The 18,002-nt window shown below is 40.0% G+C and overlaps 1 protein-coding gene across 2 annotated transcripts in view; it reads right to left on the bottom strand.

The window, feature by feature from the left end:
* Window positions 1-291: 291 nt before the first annotated feature.
* Window positions 292-18,002, bottom strand: part of LOC130715368 (protein PIN-LIKES 3-like) — a 29,608-nt gene continuing 11,897 nt past the window's right edge. For both annotated transcript variants that reach the window (XM_057565458.1, XM_057565459.1), the window contains exons 9-11: window positions 1,754-1,806; window positions 1,436-1,621; window positions 292-837 (exon numbers count right to left, since the gene is read on the bottom strand). In XM_057565458.1, coding sequence (XP_057421441.1) covers window positions 713-837; window positions 1,436-1,621; window positions 1,754-1,806 — 364 coding nt within the window. In that variant the 3' untranslated portion in view covers window positions 292-712. The remainder of the gene's footprint in view (window positions 838-1,435; window positions 1,622-1,753; window positions 1,807-18,002) is intronic.

The raw sequence follows: 18,002 nt of genomic DNA, 5'->3' as shown, positions 1-18,002 counted from the left end.
GAGTTTCAAGGATTATGATACTCATTTGACTTGAGTATAAACTAAACATTTGAAAGTTTATTTATTTTATGCATGTACAACGACTTGCTCCAGCAAGTCCAAAAAACTTATTAAAATTAACTTATCACGTGTAAAGTGTAAACTATTTGTACATTTTAAAATTACAACACGTTCTGTCATTTTCATATTGATTAAGTTTAAAATTAACTTTTGGAATAATGTTTAAATACTAATATTTATTTCTATTCAACATATGGAGAAAAATATGTTTTTTTTTTATACATCGGAAAAGTGCAAAAACAAAAACAAAACTAAGGAGCTCCTAAGGAATCTTGGAGCAACATCACTTGAAGATCTTGAGAAGGATTGACCAACAACTGAAGTGTTAGCGTTCTATCTCTGTAACCTTGCCTTGCCAACCGAAAAATATGTCAATATTAACTATAACTTTATCTTTTTTAGAAAAAAATAATATAGCGATCTAAAGATAGAAACATTAAAACTGCATCATAAGGGGAGAAAAAACAAAAAAAATAAAAAATAATGGATAGACATCTCTCCTCAAAAGCTAAAAAGCAACCACAATTGAACATATGCTTCAAATTGTTATGAAACCATTACAATAATGTTTACTCATTCTCCAAAAAAAAAACTGGTCATATATTATATTTTGCATTTGGGAAGAGGGAGCCGATATATTTTAGCGTAAACGTCACTCCAGCATCCACATGAACAAGGTACACCAAAGGGTGAGGCTAAATGTAGCAGCAGTGTATGTCCATATCATGATAAAAGAGCATTCACTCTCAACAATTCCAAGCAACTGAGCAATCGTCCCTACCAAGTTAAGATGACCAATATTACATGCAAAGTCTGCCTTTTAAAGTAGAAATATAATTAAGAAGAAAAAAAAAACTAGACTTGACTTATGAAAGAAATAAATTAGATGTTAGTTTAGGTACAAATTGAGCATACTTTTGGACCAAAACAAGGAAAAAATTTCTTCTCCCTTTCTCAAATATTGACCAATAAGTTATGGCTTAGTGTAATATTTAAATGTCATGTTCATGAACGATAATGATAAGAGTAAGAAAGCTATTGAATGTTTACAAACCATAAAAATGTTAGATAATGGACTAACATAAAGCAACATGTCATAAGCATAATTAAGGTAAGATGAAGCAAAACAAAAATATTTGTGCAGTTATCCAATAAAAACGTGACATAAGATACAACCATATTTCATGTATAAGCAACTACTAAAGCAAAGGAACCCATGTAAAATTGGAACTTAATACAATATGCATGCAAGCTAGAAAACTTTAAATACATTAGATTTTAATTGAAAATATAATATAAGGTACAACAGTTTTGAAACATATCATGTTGAATAAGCCTTACATCATTGAAGAAAAGTTTAAGAAAGTCATCTTACCTATAGCTGTTGCAGGTGGCAATGCATATTGAAGCATAAGAACAAATTGATACAATGAATACGACCCGACAAATCCCCAATAATGCGCAACCTTAACAATCAAAATACCCAGTATAGGTGATATTATGAACCGCACTCCCATAATTCCCATAATAAGGGAAACGCTTATTCCTGACTTTTTTAAACCTGGAAAATTGGTACAAACAAACTTAATGAAATATAGAATAGCATTTAAATAATACTTCTAGTTTTAAAATGTTAGAAGCTAGAGTCAACTTCACAAATAAAAACTAGAAAACAAATTAATTAACTATGTACCATCAAGAAGATTGGCTCCCACAATCAAAGTCATAGATACAATTGCGCCCTCCCTACAATTTTAAAAATACAAATAAGATTGATAAATGATATTGCATATTATATATTTTCATTAAAGTATTCTCTTTTACAAATCAATTATTTGTGTTAAACTGTCTCTTCATGGCCCTCTTACTTAACATGCACCACCTTTGAAAATTGAAATGGTGTGAGACGCACTATGCTCATAAATTATTGAGTCTTGATTTTTGAACATGTGAACAATAACTTATATATTATAAGTAAAGTTTATAATCATTTTTTACAGCGATCACGAGTGTCCTTAGAAATTAAAACTAAATAAGTTATATGCATGATTTGTTCGGGTGCGAGATCGATTCATCCATGTACCTCTCATCGTAGAAGCTTTATTAGAAGCCGCTCCTCGTCCATGCCTCATTCTACCGGCGTTCACTCCCCGCCCTAATCGGCTCCGAGTGTTACAAGAATAGATATGTTACTAATCACAATTTACACCGGCCTCTTGGTGTTAAACTATGGTTTGTGTCAGAATATTGATGTCAAATTGAGGGAATCCGTAAGAGAATTGGTGTTGAACACATTTTTAAGAATAAAATAACGCATATTTTTTGTTCATCCATAATGGCGTTGATGTGGAGGTGTTGCAAATGAAAACTTAGGAAATATTGTGGTTGTATGCATTGCAACGTCAATTGACTTGAATTGCAATGGAACTCTTAAGAGGGTGTAAAATTGCAACTCATAAATGGAGAAGAGAACATGTAGCAGAATAAAATATTATTTCAAGATTAACTTGAACTCAAGGTGGAAAAGAAGATTACCCTGTTGATATATGATTTCTCATTCATAGAAGAACAATACAAAGTTTTTTTTTTTTTGAAAACAAAGGATATATATTTATATATATAAGGGTTAAAAACTATAACCGTCCCTGAACTTTAAGCGAGATTTAAAAACCGTCCCTCGCCCAAAAAATATCTGAAAACCATCCTCAGACTTTCAAAAACAAATTTGACCCGTCCCTCTGGCAGCCTCAGGTCCGGCCAGTTGCTTACGTGGCTGTCCACGTCAATTAATGAGCCTACGTCTTCTTCTTCTCTACCTCTTCATCTGCAAACCCAAAACTCCAAACCCACTGCACCCAACACCCAGAAATCGCCCCCCAACACTGAAACAACCCCAACCCACACTATCCCCCACCTAGAAAACCTATCACACCTCGAATAAATCCAATCAAACACACCCTTCACACCAAACGAAAATGAAACCCACAAAATCTAAAACTGAAGACTCGGTGCACCGAATTGCCAACCTTTAGATTAAATAAAATCAAAGTGGGTTAGTTGTTGTATGTATTAAATGTGCAATTTGAAACACTCGATCGAGGATATTTGCCATAGCTGTGCAGAAAAGGGCAAGTGATGGAGATTGCAGAGCAAATTTTGGAAGCATCACCAAGTCCCAATGCAATAATCAAACCCAGATCTGTAAAGTTGAAACCCAAAGTAGCAAAATTGCACCAAATCCAGCCCTATCGTACTGCTTGAAGAACTCGAAGGTGGGGTTCATAGCAGCGAGGACTTCGACCCTGATTCTCGATCTGTTCCTCCTCTTTCAATAGATCCGAATGTTTCGCCGCTGCATCCCGATCTGTTTCGCCACTTCTTCACGACCCTGGGTTCTTGGTGGGTGGCGGGTTAGCGATGGGGATGAGTGGGTGGGTGGAGGATGGTGGGTGAAGGAGATGAAGTGAGAAGCGTGAAATTTTTTTCTGGAAGATGATGTGTTTTTTTTTTTTAAAGAGAAGATTTGTTGTTAATTAGTTTTAATTTGGTTTTTGAAAAAGTAGTTTTAAATTTGTTTAGGTTAAAAAAAATTGTTTGATTGAAATTTATATAATTTAATTAGGATAATTTAAATCAAAATAAAAAATATCCCAACTAGATTCTTTAATTGATGTGGCGGTGCCACATAGGATTATAGGCTCTACATAAGCACATTGGCAGGACCTAAGGTGGTCGGAGGGATGGGTCCAATTTGTTTTTGAAAGTCTGAGGATGGTTTTCAGATAATTTTCCGGCGAGGGATAGTTTTCAAATCTCGCTCAAAGTTCAGGGACGGTTATAGTTTTTAACCTTATATATAATGATGAATGAGTAAAATCATGATAACAACTCTCTCATAAATATGACAAATAACTTAAACCCCACCTAACAAACCACCCCAAAGACCATTTCCAAGGAACGTGCCTCATTAAAACCATCCTAGGAAAAACCGAGTGAGAAAAACCCTAGTGAAGAAAAAAAGAGTACAACATTCCCGAGAAACGCCTTTGAGGCATACAAGGCAAAAAATACAAAAATAACAATATACAACATTTTGACAAAAAATAAGTAGAGTGATACTTAATCAAAATAACAATATCAAGTAGATTTCAAACTTAAAATTTTGATTGTAACCAACATTAATTATTGAAATCATGAAATAAAAAAAATCGCCTAAAATATATTTGTTTAACAACTTTATTATTCCATTGTCTTCAGTGGCAAAATATTTTCTAGATTCTCAGGTTTTCCTTGACTCTTGATATACACTAAACTCAGTTGAAAATTGTTGATGAAATGATATAATATCTCTTCCTCAATATATCATTGCAAGTCATATTAGTAGAAATCGTTATATTGTTCAATTTTTTTATTTAGTTTCATTGGATATAGTTCTCCTAACAACTTTTTTTTATAATCTTTTTCTTCATTCTTACGTAAGTTTTGTGATTTGTTTATTATTTGGTTTAATATAAGTGGTGAAAAGCATCTTGAATAGGGATCCTAAGCGATAGATAGAATCCCCATAAAAATACCACTAGATCGAGCGCCGGTGATTTTGTATCCGGTTAAAATCTTGGCTAATTGATCGAAGTGGGTAGCTCCAGTAGACCCATAGATCATGGAACAAATAGGGTGGGTAGGCCCAACCACCACACTACACGTATAGACGCGAACACCCTCGTTACTGTACGTGCGACTCTCACCGCATACGGCTCACACAAAGACTCATAAATCCATCCCGAGCCTTTTAATTTCTTCCACCTCTCCTCTCCAATCCTGGATCAAACTTGCGTTCCCCAGGCGTTATGAAATGACTTTTACGTAGTCCATTCAAGCCATAAAGGATAGAAAAATTCAGCGGTCCATATTTTTTTAGTCAAAGCATGTATGAGAGGAAAGGATAATTCTGAAATGCACAACATGTAGCAACGAATGACCAGACAACATTGTTGGTTTTGGAATAATTAGTATCTCATTCTTATATTTTATTTTTAATAAATATGATTTCTCATTTAATATATTGAATCGTGTGATGTAATGCTTTTTAATGTCATGTGAAATAGCAGAATCTGGGAGGAAAACATATAGCCTATTGATAAGGCACATTAATGTGTAGTTAATGGATAACAAAAGAACCAATGCTAGTAAGATTTAAGGATTTTTGGATACGTATGTGTTTTAAGAAAGCGTAATGTGGAAATGAAACATTAGGCAATCCTCGCATGGTGTTGTGCTAGGGTTTCAAACCCTCTTGTTCCTGCTAAGCGGCGATGGCCGATCAGGGTTGGGGCGGCTTGGTCTTAGCACTAACCACCACACATCAGACTCACTCCTTCGCTCCTCTTCTTCTCTAAGCTTTATTCTCATTCACGATCTTAGTTACAGAAAACCAGTCTTCTCTTCCTCTTCCCAAGGCGACGACAGTTGTTTCAGCACATTAGAGGATAGGTTTCAGGTCCAGGCCACCAACCCAATTTGGCCTCAAACCAATTATTTGTACCTTACTCCTATTGGTCCTTCCTTTCACAATATGTGTCAAGATGCCATTTTCTTCTTCTATTTCGTTGACACACAACCATGAAATAGGACCTTTATGGCTCTGTGGCTGATCTGGCATCGGCCTGTGGTGGTGAGGAACAACGATCGGTGGAGGAAATAATAGATAAGGACGGTGAACGTGAGCTTGATAAGGATGGTGATGGGAAAAGTTTTGGGGTAGATTGCATCTCATCATTCATGTAAGTCGTTGTTTTTTAGGACAAGGTATCACCATGTTCGATGTCGTTTCAAGCATATGGGAAAGTTGACGAATGTATTTTTTCAACAGCTGAAGGAACAACGTCAGAAATTTCGTTTGGGTTCGTAAGATTCTCATCTAGGAAGAAGACCATGGAGGCTATCATATTTGTAGATGTGTATCAAGTTGTAGGTGCAGTTCTGTCTGTTTCGTTGGCTAAGTCTCTGATCCTTGTCGCTTCAAAGGTGGGTATTCAAAAGGCCTTGGTCAAGGATTTGACTACGAATATATGGGCTGTTGGAATCAAGTGTTGGAGTCAAGTCCCACATCGGAGAAGTCAAGGTGAGAGGGAGATTTTATAAGAGATGTGACCCATAAACCTAATGCCTTAAGGTTTTGGGTTAAGATGTGGCGTCGAGATCTCTTGGTGTCTTGCTCCTCAGCCCATGGGCTCCCCTGTCTCCCCCAACAATTGGTATGGCTCCCCTGTCTCCCCCAACAATTGGTATCAGAGCCGATGGTTCGTGGGACCATAACGGCTCCTTGTGTTGAAAGTCTTCCTAGCAGTGTGGCTAGGCGGCGGGTTCCGTTGATGCGGTGAAGTGAACAGCGGTGCAAGGGTGGATATGCTTCTGTGGAGGGGGGCCATGATATTGTGGAGGTGACTCGCACTTGAGGGGGAGAGTGTTGAGAATTTAAGTGCGGAGTTAGAGTCCCACATTGGTTAAGTATGGGTGAGGAGAAGACTTTATAAGAGATGTGACCCATGAACCTAATGCCTTAAGGTTTTGGGTTAAGATGTGGTGTCCAAGATCTCCTTGGTGTTTCCCCTCGACCTTGCCCCACGGGTCCTCGTCGTGGCTCTCCCCAACAAGTGGTATCAGCGATGGTTCGTGGGACCAGACGAGTGGACCATGGGTGATGTGGTTGAGGGTCTCACACTTGAGGGGGAGATTGTTGGAATCAAGTGTTGGAGTCAAGTCCCACATCGGAGAAGTCAAGGTGAGAGGGAGAGGTTATAAGAGATGTGACCCATAAACCTAATGCCTTAAGGTTTTGGGTTAAGATGTGGCGTCGAGATCTCTTGGTGTCTTGCTCCTCGGCCCATGGGCTCCCTTGTCTCCCCCAACATGGGCTAAGTTCAGTGTTTATGTTGGCAGGTGATTAAGTTATTGTTTCAAAGCCTTGGAGAGAGGTTTTGATGGGGAAGAAGATGGATACCAACATGTTGCTTTTTGTTTCCTTGAGAAGTGGAGATGGTTTCTGATTTGTGTAGGTGTTGCCACAGGGGCACTTGGGTGTCTAATGTAGTTTTGTTTCTTGAACTTGATGCTCTTATATGTCGGGTTAGTCTTGGCCTGATGACGATTGACGATGTAAGGACACCCGCCAAAGTTTCTATTGCTGAAAGTCTTGTCTTTGGGTTGAGGTCATTTCGTTGGCGTTAGGGTGCTTCGTTGCAGACTTTCAGGGGGAGAGAGAGAGAGAGAGAGAGAGAGAGAGGCTCGTGGCGTCCCTCCCCTGTGATCATTGTTTCCTTCTGATCCTTTACCTCGTGGTCGAGAAGTAAAAGCCTCTAGGCCTAAGGTAGACCTAGGAACGTTGAGAAGAGAGGAAGGAAGAAGAAGGACCAAGATGAGTTCTCCAAAGGCTTTGTTGTAATGGAAGACTTGACTTCTTTGAATGCACACTAAGGGAATCAATTGATGATTTTTTCGATGGTGTTTTCGGAGCAAAGGGTGTTATGACTAGGGAAAGGAGTGCCCTTTGTAAGATCAAGTTTTGATCTAGTAGTACAACTCTATGTTTTGATGATTACAAGTTAACCTTTTGATATGAACAATTGTGGTACTCTAACGTGTTTTTCTGAGTGTGCTATTTACAGGCTCTGACCTCAACTCAACCTCACACAAATCAGAAGCACTGTGTATAAAGAGCGACCCAAGCAACGCTTTCGCATTCACCATGTTCAGTATGAACAGTGGAAAAGCTTCAGAAGTTCTGAAGTTATACAAACTCTGATGTGGACTCAGTCACTAGAAGTTCTGAAGATCCAGAAAGTCTGATAACCAAGAAACACTGAAGGCTCAGATATTCTGATGGTGTAGAAGACTCTGAAGATCCAGAAGCTGATTAGTGAAATTCTGATGTCCAGAAGCAAGATACTCTGAAGACCATGTACTTCCCTCTGAGTTCAGAATCAGAAGAAACAATGGTCAGAGGATCTGGGCTTTCCTTCTGACTCTGATCAACCGGCTTCACAAGTTCCAACATGAAGCTTTCTCCTGATCAGAAGTCTCCTAGGTTTAAAGGTCAAGTCGCTATCCAAGTACAAAAGCAACTGTACCTTCCTGACGACCTACCTAATAGTCTCAGACACAGCAGAAGCTGGATTTTCCAGAACTGCCCTCCAACGGTAGCATTTCCCAAGCAACGCTCAACCCTAATCCTTGGAGTATATAAAGAGGCTGAAGACTGAAAGAAGCGGCGAGAAGCATTCACATACGCGCAAGACAAATTCAAATTCTTCTAAGCTTTCTTTCATCTGAAATTCATTGAGTTTACTATTAGCTTTTTAGAAGCAAATCTCTTGTAAACAATTCTTTGATAAACAGTTTGTTTAGTTCCTTTAGGAGATCAAGGTTGATCGGATCCTAGAGAAGACTAAGAGAGTGAATCTTAGTGTGAGCTAAGTCAGTGTAATTGTTAGTCACTTGTAGGTTTCAAGTGCAGTTGTAACTCTTACCTGATTAGTGGATTGCCTTCATTCTAAGAAGGAAGAAATCACCTTAACGGGTGGACTGGAGTAGCTTGAGTGATTTATCAAGTGAACCAGGATAAAATCCTTGTGTGCTTTTCTATCTCTTATCTTTGGCACTTAAGTTCTCGAAAGATTTGTCAAAATCTTTAAGGTGGAAGCTTTATCTTGAAAACGTTATTCAAACCCCCCCCTTTCTACCGTTTTTCATACCTTCAATTATTATCAGAGCGCAAGTTCTGATTACCACACCTAACAGTGTTCAGTGATCCGGGCCGGTGTGAAAAACAATGGCTGCCACCACCAGTGAAACTCAAAGAGATGGTTACAATGCAAAGCCTCCTATGTTCGACGGTCAAAGGTTCGAATATTGGAAAGATAGACTGGAAAGTTTCTTTCTGGGTTTCGATGCAGATCTCTGGGATATTATTGTGGATGGCTACGAGCGTCCAGTTGATGCAGATGACAAGAAGATCCCAAGGTCAGAGATGACTGCAGATCAAAAGAAGCTGTACTCACAACATCACAAAGCAAGAGCAATTCTTCTAAGTGCTATTTCCTATGAAGAGTACCAGAAGATTACAGATCGTGAGTTTGCGAAAGGCATTTTCGAATCTCTGAAGATGTCTCATGAAGGAAACAAGAAAGTCAAAGAATCAAAGGCATTGTCTTTAATCCAAAAGTATGAATCCTTCATCATGGAGCCAAATGAGTCCATTGAAGAAATGTTCTCCAGATTTCAGTTGCTTGTAGCTGGCATACGACCTCTCAACAAGAGCTACACAACAAAAGATCATGTCATAAGGGTCATCAGGTGTCTTCCTGAAAGTTGGATGCCTTTAGTGACTTCAATAGAGCTCACGAGAGATGTTGAGAATATGAGTTTAGAAGAGCTCATCAGCATTTTGAAATGCCATGAGCTGAAGCGCTCAGAGATGCAAGATCTGAGGAAAAAGTCCATAGCCTTGAAATCTAAATCTGAAAAGGCTAAGGCTGAGAAGTCAAAAGCTCTTCAAGCTGAAGAAGAGGAATCTGAAGAAGCATCAGAAGATTCTGATGAAGATGAGCTGACTCTGATCTCCAAGAGACTCAATCGCATTTGGAAGCACAGGCAGAGCAAATACAAAGGCTCTGGAAAGGCAAAAGGAAAGTCTGAATCCTCAGGTCAGAAGAAGTCCTCACTTAAGGAAGTCACATGCTTTGAGTGCAAAGAATCAGGGCACTACAAAAGTGACTGTCCAAAGTTGAAGAAGGACAAGAAGCCAAAGAAGCACTTCAAGACAAAGAAGAGTCTGATGGTGACATTTGATGAATCAGAGTCAGAGGATGTTGACTCTGATGGTGAAGTCCAAGGACTCATGGCTATTGTCAAAGACAAAGAAGCAGAGTCAAAGGGAGCTGTTGACTCTGACTCAGAATCAGAAGGAGATCCTAACTCAGACGATGAAAATGAGGTATTCGCTTCTTTCTCTACCTCTGAACTGAAACATGCATTGTCTGATATCATGGATAAGTATAACTCCTTATTGTCTAAGCATAAGAAGCTGAAAAAGGACTTATCTGCTGTTTCCAAGACTCCTTCTGAACATGAGAAAATTATTTCTGATTTGAAAAATGATAATCATGCTTTGATCAATTCTAACTCTGTGCTTAAGAACCAGATTGCTAAGTTAGAAGAAATTGTTGCTTGTGATGCCTCTGATTGTAGAAATGAGTCTATGTATGAAAAGTCTTTTCAAAGATTCCTAGCTAAAAGCGTGGATAGAAGCTTAATGGCTTCAATGATCTACGGCGTAAGCATAAATGGAATGCGTGGCATTGGCTATTCTAAACCAATTAGAAATGAGCCCTCTGTGTCTAAAGCTAAATCCTTGTATGAATGCTTTGTTCCCTCTAGTACCATATTGCCTGATCCTTTACCTGCTAAAGTTGCTAAAAACCCTCTTAAAAAGGGATCTTTCTCTATGTCTAAATATCATGCAAATATTCCTTTAAAATATCATGTTGAGACACCCAAGGTGATCAGAACCTCTGGGGTAACTAACAAGAAAGGACCCAGAAAGTGGGTACCTAAGGACAAGATTATCTATGTTGCAGATATCCTTGATAGCTCCACTGAAACACCAATCATGGTATCTGGACAGTGGATGCTCGCGTCACATGACGGGAGAAAGGCGTATGTTCCAAGAGCTAAAACTTAAGCCTGGAGGCGAAGTTGGCTTTGGAGGAAATGAAAAGGGTAAAATTGTTGGTACTGGTACTATTTGTGTAGATAGTAGTCCATGCATTGATAATGTGTTATTGGTAGACGGCTTAACACATAACTTATTGTCTATAAGTCAATTAGCTGACAAGGATTATGATGTTATATTCAATCAAAAGTCCTGCCGGGCTGTAAGTCAAATCGATGGCTCTGTTCTGTTTAACAGCAAGAGGAAGAACAACATTTATAAGATCAGATTATCTGAGTTGGAGGCTCAAAATGTGAAGTGCCTTCTGTCTGTTAATGAAGAGCAGTGGGTATGGCATAGACGGTTAGGGCATGCCAGTATGAGAAAGATTTCTCAGCTGAGCAAGCTAAACCTTGTCAGGGGCTTACCCAATCTGAAGTTCGCTTCAGACGCTCTTTGTGAAGCATGTCAGAAAGGCAAATTCACAAAAGTCCCTTTCAAGGCAAAGAATGTTGTCTCAACCTCAAGGCCGTTGTAACTTCTGCATATCGACCTTTTTGGACCAGTGAAAACTGAGTCTATAGGTGGCAAGAGATATGGGATGGTTATCGTTGATGACTATAGCCGCTGGACATGGGTAAAGTTTCTAACCCGCAAGGATGAGTCTCATGCTGTGTTCTCTACCTTCATTGCCCAAGTGCAAAACGAGAAGGCTTGTAGGATTGTGCGTGTCAGAAGTGACCATGGTGGAGAGTTTGAGAATGACAAGTTTGAGAGTCTGTTTGATTCCTATGGAATTGCACATGATTTCTCTTGTCCCAGAACTCCTCAACAAAATGGTGTTGTTGAGAGGAAGAACAGAATTCTTCAGGAGATGGCTAGAACCATGCTCCAAGAAACTGGCATGGCTAAGCACTTTTGGGCAGAGGCAGTAAATACAGCATGTTACATTCAGAACAGAATCTCTGTGAGACCAATTCTGAATAAGACTCCCTATGAATTGTGGAAGAACATAAAACCCAACATTTCTTATTTTCATCCTTTTAGTTGTGTTTGTTATGTTCTCAATACTAAGGATAGATTGCATAAATTTGATGCTAAATCTTCTAAATGTCTATTACTTGGTTATTCTGAGAGATCTAAAGGTTTTAGATTTTATAATACTGATGCTAAGACTATTGAAGAATCTATTCATGTTAGATTTGACGATAAGCTTGACTCTGACCAGTCAAAGCTAGTTGAGAAGTTTGCAGATTTAAGCATTAATGTTTCTGACAAAGGCAAAGCTCCAGAGGAAGCTGAGCCAGAGGAAGATGAACCAGAGGAAGAAGCTGGTCCCTCTGACTCACAAACTCTGAAGAAGAGCAGAATCACTGCAGCTCACCCTAAGGAATTGATTCTGGGCAACAAAGACGAACCAGTCAGAACCAGATCAGTCTTCAGACCCTCTGAAGAGACCTTGCTCAGTCTGAAAGGATTGGTGTCCTTAATTGAACCCAAGTCCATAGATGAAGCTCTTCGGGACAAGGATTGGATTCTAGCCATGGAAGAAGAATTGCATCAATTCTCCAAGAACGATGTTTGGAGCTTAGTGAAGAAGCCTGAGAGTGTCCATGTAATTGGAACAAAATGGGTATTCAGAAACAAGCTGAATGAGAAAGGAGATGTAGTCAGAAACAAGGCAAGGCTAGTTGCTCAAGGCTACAGCCAGCAGGAAGGAATAGACTACACTGAAACATTTGCTCCAGTAGCAAGACTAGAGGCAATCAGACTGTTGAACTCTTTCTCAGTGAATCACAACATAGTTCTACATCAGATGGACGTGAAGAGTGCCTTCCTAAATGGTTATATTTCAGAGGAAGTCTATGTTCATCAACCCCTAGGTTTTGAAGATGAGAAGAAGCCAGACCATGTGTTCAAATTGAAGAAGTCACTCTATGGTCTGAAGCAAGCTCCCAGAGCATGGTATGAGAGACTCAGCTCATTCCTTCTGGAGAATGAGTTTGTAAGGGGTAAAGTAGATACAACTCTTTTTTGCAAGACTTATAAAGATGATATCTTAATTGTGCAAATTTATGTTGATGATATTATATTTGGTTCTGCTAATCAATCTCTATGCAAAGAATTTTCTGAGATGATGCAGGCTGAATTTGAGATGAGTATGATGGGAGAATTAAAGTACTTTCTGGGAATACAAGTTGATCAAACACCAGAAGGAACATATATCCATCAGAGCAAGTACACTAAAGAACTTCTGAAGAAGTTCAATATGCTGGAATCTACAGTGGCCAAGACTCCAATGCATCCTACATGCATTCTGGAGAAAGAAGATAAAAGTGGTAAAGTATGTCAGAAGCTCTATCGTGGCATGATAGGTTCACTTCTATACTTAACTGCATCTAGGCCAGACATACTATTTAGTGTTCATTTATGTGCTCGTTTCCAATCAGATCCAAGGGAAACCCACTTAACTGCTGTTAAGAGGATCCTAAGGTATCTGAAAGGCACCACTAACCTTGGCTTGATGTATAAGAAAACATCAGAGTATAAGCTTTCAGGTTATTGTGATGCTGATTATGCTGGAGATAGAACAGAGAGAAAAAGTACTTCTGGAAATTGTCAATTTCTGGGAAGCAATCTAGTCTCATGGGCAAGCAAGAGGCAATCAACCATTGCACTATCAACTGCAGAGGCAGAATATATCTCAGCAGCAATATGCAGCACTCAGATGCTCTGGATGAAACATCAGTTGGAGGATTATCAGATCCTTGAGAGCAATATCCCAATCTATTGTGATAACACTGCTGCAATCTCATTGAGTAAGAATCCTATCTTGCATTCAAGGGCAAAGCACATTGAGGTAAAGTATCACTTTATTAGAGATTATGTACAGAAGGGCGTACTTCTTCTGAAGTTTGTTGATACTGACCATCAATGGGCAGATATCTTTACAAAGCCCTTAGCAGAGGATAGATTTAATTTTATTCTGAAAAATCTGAACATGGACTTTTGTCCAGAGTGAAGATGGATCAGAACCTCTGACTATGATACTTCTTGATCAGAAGATGTCTAGTCCAGAAGGTAACTCAATCAGAGTGTGTGTACCCATTGGTACTGACTCTGAAGCTGAGATAGCAACACGTGTGTCAGTATTTCTGATGCATAGTTCCTTGTGCCCGTGTGACAGTCTGTCATGTTGCGTGTAGATGTGCTTCTCTCCTGTGTGTGATATGTGTATTTACTGTTACTATCTATCTTTAATTTTCAACCGTTGATTTTAAATTGCTTTTTGAATCAACAACGGTTATTTGTCAAAACCCACTATACACACACGATCTCCTTCACTTTCGGTTTTTACTCTCTCTCTCTTCTGCAATTTCAAAACCGCTTACCCTCGATTTCTCTCTCGATCTCTCTTCATCTTTCAACCTTCATCTTCTACCTAAACCTTCAACCGCTCCAAAAATGGTGAGTCAAACCAGAAGAGCTACTGCAGATGCAACCCAATTCCCTCATATGGTAGTTGGTCTAGCAACAGGTCAAAGGGGTCCTGAGAATCCGAATCAAGATCAAGGTCAAGCTCAAGAGCAGATTATTCCGATTGCAGAACGGGGATGTGTCGTTCACTGCGTATATGCTCCTGAGGAACTTCAAGTACTGGCAGAATGGAGATTCGACCTCGACAACCTTGCTACAAATGGGTATGATCTTCGTCCTGAAGTCCAAGCTCAAGGTTGGGAAAATTACTTCAACAGGCTTCGAGGACCGGTGTATGACAAACTGATCAAGGAATTCTGGAAGCACGCCGACTGCGATGATACTCAGGTGGTATCTCACATTCTTGGAAGGAAGATCATCATTACAGAGAAGTCTTTCGTGAATCTGCTGGGTGCAGAAACTGCTCTTGGGTATCGTTTCCAATTCACTGAATCGAAGCTGAAACCCAAGACGAAGGATGAGACCAACAAGGCCATGTACACCAATTACAAACCGGGCAAGACTAATTACAAAGTGATGGACCTTTATCCCAAGCTCAGGATCTGGCACAAGATTCTGCTCAACTGCATAAACCAGAGACCAAAGGGCAGTTCCCCAGACTACATCAACTTCAACCAGAAGGCGATGTTGTTCTTCATCCAAGACAAGAAGAAGATCTGCCTTCCCTACTTCCTATTCTCCTACTTGAAGGAGTGTATCCGGAAGTCTAGGACTACTGCCTCCATCAAGTCAGCAATCAAGTATATCCCCCTTGGGAGACTGTTGTCTGATCTCTTCATTGAGAGTGGCCTCATTCAAGATCTGGTCAATGCTGGATGCACAGAGGATCTGACCACCATTGTCAGTGATGTCTTCACTGCGAATTCTCTAAAGAAAATGGGCCTAGTCAAGAAGAAGATTGCTCCAGCCCATGAAGACACATCTTCTGAAATCAGAAGTAGAAGGGTGCCTCTGAATGACTACCCTCTGTGGACACAGGCAGACAATCCTGAAGCCATTAGGTGCTATGTTGAAGACCTAAGGGCTCAAGGCTATGAAATTGATCTTGATGAATTCTTCAGCAGACTGCCGCCAGCTCCAGAGTTTCCTTCTCCTATCAAGAAGACAGTTCAGAGGAAGATGATCCTAGAAGAATCTTCTGAGGAATCAGATGTCCCTCTGACCAAAGGGAAGAAGGCTGGTCAATCCAAGAGAAAACATGATGAAACCAGCAAGCCAGATGATGGTGATGATGGTGATAATGAGGATGGTCCTCCTTCTCCTAAGAAGAAGAAGAAGCAGGTCAGAATTGTGATGAAGCCTACTCGGGTGGAACCAGCTGCTGAAGTGATCAGAAGGATTGAAACTCCTGCCAGAGTGACAAGATCATCAGCACAATCAAGTAAGTCTGCAGTTGCTTCTGATGATGATTTGAATTTATTTGATGCACTCCCCATATCAGCCATGCTCAAACAATCTTCAAATCCACTCACTCCCATTCCTGAGTCCCAACCAGCTGCACAAACCACCTCTCCACCACATTCCCCAAGGTCTTCATTTTTCCAACCTTCTCCTACTGAAGCACCTCTCTGGAATTTGCTCCAGAACCAACCCTCTAGGCCAGATGAACCAACCTCTCCCATTACCATCCAGTACAACCTATTAACTTCTGAACCCATCATCCCTGAGAAACCAGAGCCTAACCAAACAGAACCTGGACCCAGAACCTCTGATCACTCTGTCCCAAGAGCATCAGAACGTCTGGCTCCCAGAACCACGGATACAGACTCTTCCACAGCCCTTACACCTGTATCCTTCCCAACAAATGTTGATGACTCTTCTCCTTCCAACAACTCTGAATCCCTTCGAAAATTCATGGAAGTTAGAAAAGAAAAGGTGTCTACCTTAGAAGAATATTATCTCACTTGTCCAAGCCCTAGGTGATATCCTGGCCCTAGACCTGAACGTCTAGTTGACCCAGATGAACCTATCTTGGCCAATCCTTTACATGAGGCAGACCCTTTGGCTCAACAAGCTCACCCTGCCCCTGACCAACAAGAGCCTGTTCAACCAGAACCTGAACCAGAACAATCTGTGTCTAACCACTCCTCAGTTAGATCACCCCATCCTCTGGTTGAAACTTCAGAACCTCACCTTGGAACCTCACCTAGGAACGTTGAGAAGAGAGGAAGGAAGAAGAAGGACCAAGATGAGTTCTCCAAAGGCTTTGTTGTAATGGAAGACTTGACTTCTTTGAATGCACACTAAGGGAATCAATTGATGATTTTTTCGATGGTGTTTTCGGAGCAAAGGGTGTTATGACTAGGGAAAGGAGTGCCCTTTGTAAGATCAAGTTTTGATCTAGTAGTACAACTCTATGTTTTGATGGTTACAAGTTAACCTTTTGATATGAACAATTGTGGTACTCTAACGTGTTTTTCTGAGTGTGCTATTTACAGGCTCTGACCTCAACTCAACCTCACACAAATCAGAAGCACTGTGTATAAAGAGCGACCCAAGCAACGCTTTCGCATTCACCATGTTCAGTATGAACAGTGGAAAAGCTTCAGAAGTTCTGAAGTTATACAAACTCTGATGTGGACTCAGTCACTAGAAGTTCTGAAGATCCAGAAAGTCTGATAACCAAGAAACACTGAAGGCTCAGATATTCTGATGGTGTAGAAGACTCTGAAGATCCAGAAGCTGATTAGTGAAATTCTGATGTCCAGAAGCAAGATACTCTGAAGACCATGTACTTCCCTCTGAGTTCAGAATCAGAAGAAACAATGGTCAGAGGATCTGGGCTTTCCCTCTGACTCTGATCAACCGGCTTCACAAGTTCCAACATGAAGCTTTCTCCTGATCAGAAGTCTCCTAGGTTTAAAGGTCAAGTCGCTATCCAAGTACAAAAGCAACTGTACCTTCCTGACGACCTACCTAACAGTCTCAGACACAGCAGAAGCTGGATTTTCCAGAACTGCCCTCCAACGGTAGCATTTCCCATGCAACGCTCAACCCTAATCCTTGGAGTATATAAAGAGGCTGAAGACTGAAAGAAGCGGCGAGAAGCATTCACATACGCGCAAGACAAATTCAAATTCTTCTAAGCTTTCTTTCATCTGAAATTCATTGAGTTTACTATTAGCTTTTTAGAAGTAAATCTCTTGTAAACAATTCTTTGATAAACAGTTTGTTTAGTTCCTTTAGGAGATCAAGGTTGATCGGATCCTAGAGAAGACTAAGAGAGTGAATCTTAGTGTGAGCTAAGTCAGTGTAATTGTTAGTCACTTGTAGGTTTCAAGTGCAGTTGTAACTCTTACCTGATTAGTGGATTGCCTTCATTCTAAGAAGGAATAAATCACCTTAACGGGTGGACTGGAGTAGCTTGAGTGATTTATCAAGTGAACCAGGATAAAATCCTTGTGTGCTTTTCTATCTCTTATCTTTGGCACTTAAGTTCTCGAAAGATTTGTCAAAATCTTTAAGGTGGAAGCTTTATCTTGAAAACGTTATTCAAACCCCCCCTTTCTACCGTTTTTCATACCTTCACCCTTTTGATGGGGCATATATGACATCTTTAAAACATATTATTTTCCGAATTCAAGCACGAAAATCTTCTTAAGGGTGGTGGCCATATGGTTTCTTATTGGACTGGTTTGTAGGTTTTTGGGTTTTCTTCTTTGGTGGCTTCTTTGCTGGTTGATCTATCTCGGTATTTTATTGTCTTTTTTATGCTTAGGCTTATGTCCTTCTTTGA

This window comes from Lotus japonicus, chromosome 4 (genome assembly GCF_012489685.1).
Source record: "Lotus japonicus ecotype B-129 chromosome 4, LjGifu_v1.2".
Lineage (NCBI taxonomy): Eukaryota > Viridiplantae > Streptophyta > Magnoliopsida > Fabales > Fabaceae > Lotus > Lotus japonicus.
This window is presented reverse-complemented; position numbering and strand designations above follow the sequence as displayed.